General features: G+C 40.9%; 1 protein-coding gene across 1 annotated transcript in view; it reads right to left on the minus strand.

Moving 5' to 3' along the window:
- The window catches only part of LOC138045347 (uncharacterized), an 89171-nt gene that overhangs the window by 48415 nt on the left and 33256 nt on the right, over window positions 1-7500 (minus strand). Inside the window, exons 15-16 of the mRNA XM_068891805.1 lie at window positions 3171-3310; window positions 1243-1477 (exon numbers count right to left, since the gene is read on the minus strand). Of these exons, the coding sequence (XP_068747906.1) occupies window positions 1243-1477; window positions 3171-3310 (375 nt within the window). The remainder of the gene's footprint in view (window positions 1-1242; window positions 1478-3170; window positions 3311-7500) is intronic.

Here is a 7500-nt window from a genome sequence, read left to right on the forward strand (position 1 = left end):
GCGCAATAACAATAGTAGGCACCGGTCCTTAAATACCGGTATAAATATAGTCTGCTTTATCTTCTTTTTTCTTTTTCACAATTTGATCAATTTTTGCCTCTTGTTTTCTCTTTTCTTATCTTCACCCTGGTTTTCCTTAAAAAAGGCCTCTTTTCACTGTTTTAAGCTTGCTCATAACAAAGACGATGAATCTTGCTTCTCAGTAAATTTTATATCCGCAGTTTAAATGTAGTACATTTCATAAATTCCTGCCTGTTATTTCATAATGAATACTTACCAAACTCGCTTTGGAGGACAGCTTGTGGTTTAATTGATAGCACAGGGAAATTACTTCAATGAAAATATTCGATGCTCTGTTCTGAATGCCTTTGCTAAAATAACGAAAAAACCGTACAAAATGAAAACAAATTCGATAGTCGTGCGACAGTCCTTATGAGAGTGGCCTCCCTAACACTTACAAGAAAAAGGGAAAAAAGCCTGACACTTTAGCTACCCATTTCAATCGTTGTTAATTGACTGATTGCCAGTTTTTGAGGCGTATAATAGGAGCTGTGTCACCAAATTTAGCCAAATAGAGCGACGGGGAACAGGCAACCAAATCAGGGAAAACGCAAAATTAATCTTGCCAGTTCTGCTTCGAATCCTTTTGTATTTAAAATATTGAAAGAAGGTTTCAACAAAACAGCAAATACAAAAGGATTCGAAGTAGGAATGGCAAAAATTGGGGGAGATTTAAATGGATTGCAATACACCAAATCGGCTAACTCAATGTTTTACCCAATTCAGACCCTAGGCCGTTTGGGAAATCAAACACTTTGTTCCAGGTATTTCCATTTATCATTTAAATGTGAATGCTACATTATAATGCAAATACAATACACGAAGAATCTTAACCCGGCAGATTTAAATTGAGCACAACATCGAATTAGCCGATTAGGTCAATTTGCTTTTTGAAAACTGTCCAGCCTAAGAGTTTTTCAAAGATAGGTTATCCCTGTTGTTTCTAACTAAAGTATGCTCGCCAGACATTTTGTTGTCTACGAAGCCCTTGATTTCTGTTCAAAATAATTTCTGGGTTAACGTTAAGTTGCCTAGAGAGTAATTGGTAAAATGACACAAAATTAATTGCAATTTCGTGACACAACACCTTCAAAAGAGAAACTTCGAAGTCATAGCAAAATACTTTAAAGGTGGATATCAGAGTTTACCTCGCCAAGCAGCGGTTTTCAGAAAAATACCCACCCCGCATTACAGGTGTAATTTCCCTCATCTTCCGGCCTCACATCCCTGATGGTCAAATTGGAGTGACGTAAAATGGTCTCGACTTTGGTGCGATGGGTTAAGCCAATCACTTTGCCTGCCTTATACCACGTGATGTTCAAGTCGTTAGGTCCACCAATCACAAAGCAGAACAACACTATTCTGTCGCTCACGTTGACCCTTGAACTGGACGCACTGACAATGACATTTTGAATTCCTACGGACAAAAACAGTAAAAGGTAACATTTTTTTTTTATAAATAACAAAGGAACTGAACTCAACACCCCCATGGGTTTCTAAAGAAAGTCGGCTTCTTTTAGCGTTCAGCGATTTCCAATGCGAGATCCAAAGGTGGGTAATCCAGTGACGACCGTACCTCCATTACAATAACAGGGGCACCCAACGACCAATTTGTTGTAAAATGTATTATTATACCCCAGTTAATGAAAATAAATGTTCTGAAGGCATTTTCAGGTGTTTTTCAGTGTTGCTGGGAAAACATTATCTGTTCCTTTTTCCCAGCAAGACACACAAGAAATTTCCCAGCCAGCTAGATAAGATTGGTTGGTTTCCCAGCCAGCTGATCAAATTATTTCCAGCCAAGAATTCCATGTGCTTTCAAATCCCTCGATCCGAAACGAGTACGCTCTCTGGGAGAGGGAAGGGTTCTTTTTTTTTTTTTTTTTTTTTAGTCGTCCTCCTCAGTCTTCAGAGTCTCTACAGCCAGCTCGGGTTGAAATGTTAGAAAAGTTAGTAATTCCCAGGCAAAACGTCTATCAATGACAAAATTTCCCAGCCAGATCATCAAAACACCTGTATTTTTGCCAGCCAGCAATATTCCTCTGTGGAACAGATAATGTGAGGAACAGATTCGTTGGGTGCCCCTGCAATAAGCGACAAAAGTAGTTAAGACTTTACAAATCAAACGTGGTTCAGCGTTGTCCGTCCTCTTATCGACAGCAATAGGGAGCTTTAGCAATGACGACGGAACGGCAACAAGAACGTCACCTCAAAACATAAATTTGCGTTATTGTAATCACTTCTCGACTAGTCCAAGCTCTTAAACATGACAATGGTGTAGCAGTCCCTCAGAATGAAACTGATATGAGTCACGCTTAGTTTACGGGAGAAAATGAAAATTTATCTCCAAGTGCTGACGTCCTCAATAAAACCTCAAATTTGTCTATTTCACGTTGTTGTTTTGCTGACGACGGCAAAAAATGGACAAAAATAAAACGCACATACAGCGCGTGCAAAGCTATTTATTGTTTTTCCCACTAAATATGCACATTTGTGACGTTCTCATTGCCGTCGCCGTTGTCGTTGCTAAAGCTCCCTAATATTCTTCATCACGGTGGTCAAAATGCTGTGGACTCACGAGGCGCACCTTAACGTTACTTTCATTAAGAGTGCGAAAAAAAATTTCCAAGTTGTCGCGGATTTCCACTTTCTCGCGCGGTGCCAAGTTATGTGTAGGGCGATTTGTCATGGCGGCAGACTTTTTTGTATTCAGAAGAAGCTCTTAGGCTACGAGCCCTTGGATTCAGACAGCTAAGAAATACAATAGAAAGATGAAAGAAAAAACTTACTTCGTGTATCGAATACAAAGGTATGTTTATCCCGTTTTTGTTTTAAGGTGTGGGCTGGAAATCAACAAAATACTGGGGTAACTTGTGCGACTTGGGGAAGGGGTAGAGTTAATTTAAGAGAGGGGGTGCCAATTTCTGATGGTTGTGGTGGGTTGGTAATGAAGAGGGTGATGCAAAGAAAAGATCTCCACATTTTAGATCTCCGGGAGTTGGCATCTCTGCATCCTTGGATGAATTAAAATAAAAGCAAATTGGAAAGCGATTCCTTTTAAAATTGTCTTCATGTTTAATTGAAGTGAATTCTAAAACCGAACATAGTACCTTGTTCAATCTTCATCTTTGTTTCATTCCGATCCAGTGAAAAATTTCCCAGGTTGTTCATCCCGGACACGACATCAAGAACAACACTCGCATTTGGACTGGCAGCTTCCAACTGCACGTCGGCTATCACACTTCCGGGTCTGAAAAGACAACATCAAATTTCCAAATTTCAGATTGTAAAATGTCTCTGCTTATAGTAGCCTCCCAAGCAGACGTTCTTAGGACTTCGCCGCGCGTTCCTCCCCACTAACGTCTTGTGCTTTCCCTGCTGAAATGAAAAACCAATCAGAGACCGTTTTCCAGTTTTGGGTAAACCCGTGATTTGTATGGCACTCTTTCGCAGCATGTGATTGGCTATGCATAACACAATCAGTCAATACTGATTGGTTTCTTTAAATAGTGGGCAAACAGCCGTTGAACGGAAGTGGTTTTCGTTTCAGCAGACGTTCGTGGAGGAGGAACGCGTGACGAAGCCCTAAGAACATCTGCGTTGGAGGCTATGCTTGTAGTGAACATTTTAGATAGTGTCATTCGAGATGGCCCCTTTCGTGAGTCTGGCAGTGCAATGACTTCCCCTCGCCGTTAACTTCAAGGTGAAAAGGTCTGTATATATCGTTCGAGGGAAAACAAAAGAAATAAATAAATGTCTTCTCTAATCAGTCGTTCTTGCATTCTGTGCTCTGAATTGCGAAGGGCGCAGCTCACGACATCGAAGCCGAGAGTACCCATAAGGCACCCCTAGCAGCCGCCACAAGGTCCATGTCATTCTCGTTCCCAGATCCCATCCTTTCTATTAGCCGGCGGGGCCTTCGCACAAGAAAACATAGGGCTCTGGAGACATCAGAAATTCAAATTTTTTCATTGGTTAGCTTGCGAACAATGTAAAATTTTGAGCCGAAAGTGTCAGCTGGCGCGAAGCCGTTCAGTGAAATGATCAGAGTGTCTTCGGTTAAAACTATGATGTTACCTGTTGCTTCTTTCTGTTCGATACGAAGGGACACATTCTCTAAGTAGAGCCACTTTAATAAAGCTTCCCAGAAAGAGTCTTCGAATGTAGTGCTTTTGACCGCCCCCATGTCAAGTACATTGATGACTCGTATATGAACTCCGGAAGTCGTAGAATCTGGGACTGGTACCACAATTATCATTATTTTATGACCCTGGGAATTGAACATTTTTCTTTTAAAACACAACCCAGCTAATCAGACTCGGGACTCGAATTTACAATCATTTAGTTGCTCACCTGCTACCACTCCTAACCACTAGGACCACCCAGTCGCCGCTTGCTTAGATAAAATGTTTAAAATGTTTATGACGAGAGACAAGCCGATGACAAGCTTAATTCTCAGGCGTCCGTATTTGCTCTTGTCTAAACCGGTCAAACCGGGACACTACAGTGTATTACCGTCTCATATTTTGCGCGTTCTCTTGACCAAATATGGTAAAATGGCATAAGAGTGGAATAATAATCTAAATTATTTGTCATAAGACCGAGCTGAAACCATGTGATAACATTCGCTAACAAATAATTTTATACAGCTAACGACAAAGGTCCAGGCCACACCTCAAACAAACCTAACCCTTCTGAAACTAGACGCTCCCTGAGCGTAAACTGGGTTTCCTGTGATACGTGTTGCACAAAAACAAAAGGAACTGAGTTTGACGGTATTGAACGTTAGCGTTCCAGTAAATGTTTTTTAAGTAGGGGGGAGGGGGTGATGTAGACCATTTTAGGGGTCACCCAGACGTCATGCCAGCAATGGCCCTTTGGCTCACACGTTCACACGTTGAATTATTTTGTAATGTCGTGTCCTGTTTTGAGGTCTTTTACTTTTTTAAGCTTGGGTAATAAATTCAGTTCAAAGATAACAAAACACGCTCTAGAGTGAAACTCACTCGTTTCTTCTTTAAAGGGGCTAAGTTACTCAAGATGATAAAATTCCGTGATTTGGGGTGCAGGGATGGCGCAATGGTGACAGCACTCGCCACCCACCAATGGGGCTCTGGTTCTATTCCCAGACTCGGTGTCATATGTGAGTTGAGTTTGTCGGTTCTCTACTCTGCACCAAGAGGTTTTTCTCAGGGTACTCTGGTTTCCCCCTGAACATTTGCCTTGCTTTGTGTTAATTGTTAATTTCAGTTTACAGTGTCCCCAATTAGTGCTCCAACACTAGAACGACTAGGCACTTAATAAGTTGCTTTCCTCTCCTTTTTTTCCCAAAATGCCCAAAACGTAGAATCAAACATTGCAATAACCACTTAAAACTGTTAAACAACATAAACGAAATACTGCAAAAGGAAAGAGAAGCATGGATGGACATAAATGTAGATAAAACATACGTATGTAAGGCTAGCCACATCATTATCTATTGTGATATTCTTACACTTTTTCAAGTTGTTAATTGGCAGATTACGCAATTGGGAATCCTTATGTGATACAAGGCCAGATTGCCACCATCATTTTGATGCTAGCGGGACTTCAAATGCGATGTTTGACGAGTTAGCCGAAAGGTCTCTGATGAGTCCCTTGGCAGGGATGAAACATACGTATGCAAGGATAGCCACATAATTATCAACTGGAAAATTATTGAAACAAACAAAATATTTGCTATCAGAGGAAAATAAACCCTTCCTGTTTTAATTGCGTCCGTGCAAACAAGAAACACAAGAGCAATTAAATAAATTTCAGTCTCACAATTCAGGATTCCCTTCTCGGAAGACCTTTGACCGGTAATTATGAAGCACAAAATAGACCCTGAAGAAGCTTACTTTCAAATAATTCTTCACTGTCACATTTCCATTTTTTTTTACCTGAAGACTGTGCAGAGTTGAGTACAAAATAAATGTAAATTGCCAGACAACTAAGATACGACTTCAGTAAACTTGGACTTGTGGTCGTCCGCGTCCTTCTATCTAAAGTTTCCTAGTTGCGTTCAATCGAAGGAGACCGCGTCTTAACTTTGTTCAGATTGAGTGATTGTATGGTCTTGACCAAAAGGAATCGAGATTTTTCTATGTAAAGGAGCACAAAGGTGAACAGTTGGGCTACTAGTTGAGCAATTCTACTGAGTAATTCTACTGAGTAATGGGACTTCGAGTGGGGATAATGGCGGATGGTTATGCTCTAGCGACTTCCGTTCTCCTGGCGATATTCTGTGCCTCTCTGTGCAATTTTCCTCCGCACAATGGCTTCCTCGATCATTATTACCATTGTGCACAATCAGGAAAGATTATTTTTCAGCCACGAGTATTTTTCAGAACGTATGTCGATGTTGGAGTGTTCGCTGTCGTTCCACGTGGTTGCGTTCGAAAACTTGAGAGGCTCCAGCGTTCAAAGTTTCTCTTGAGGCTATTAAATACTACTCAAATGCTTCCTGTGCATTTAATCCAGCTGTTTACAAGATTCTATGCAGTGGCGACGTAAAAACTAATCCTGGTTACGTGCCTGAATGCACAATACGACCTCAAAGACAGGGTGACACTTCGAAGTTGAAGGTATTCTACACAACTGCCAGGAGCATTGTCAACAAAGTTGCTAAACTACAACTGGAACTGGCTAATACTCAAGCAGATATCGTTGTTCTAACTGAAACACATTTAGACTGTTCAATTTCAAGTGAGGAGGTCATCGGCAGCGATTACACAGTTTATCGGAAAGACCGCGCTGGTAATGGAGCTAGACATGGCGGTGGTGTTTTGATAGCGACGAAGAAAGGCATGATCACCTCAATACGAGAACATCAAGATCTACCTTCCGAGTTACTCTTTGTTGATATAATTGCTGACGGCGAGAAGAAATTAACGATTGGGACATTTTACAGGCCACCTAATAGTGACTTGAAGCCCTTTGAAGACCTTCGGTCATGTCTTTCTTCTATTACAACCACAGATCTTCTCATCACTGGCGACTTTAACCTAAGTGAGTTTGATTGGACTACGAGCCATCCTACAAAATCATCTGAGCATCACCACCTTCTGTCCGATATAATTAAAGACAATTTCTTGTATCAAATGGTTGACGAGCCTACCCGCGAAAATAACATATTAGACCTAGTACTGACGACAAACATCGACCTGATAAATAACTTGGAAGTCAGTGAACCTTTCTCTGACCATAATTCAATAACATTTACCGTAAACACTCGTCCCTACCAACAACGGATCTCAACGAAAGAAAATTATGCGTTTAGCAAGGCAGACTGGAACCATCTAAGATCTCTGTTCAGTTATTCACCTTGGTATTTTACGTTAGAACAACAGGACATTAATGCTAACTGGGAAGCATGGAATGATCTTTATTTTGCAGCGGTTAACGAAAGTATACCCAATG

Source organism: Montipora capricornis, chromosome 4 (assembly GCF_036669925.1).
Source record: "Montipora capricornis isolate CH-2021 chromosome 4, ASM3666992v2, whole genome shotgun sequence".
Classification (NCBI taxonomy): Eukaryota; Metazoa; Cnidaria; class Anthozoa; order Scleractinia; family Acroporidae; genus Montipora; species Montipora capricornis.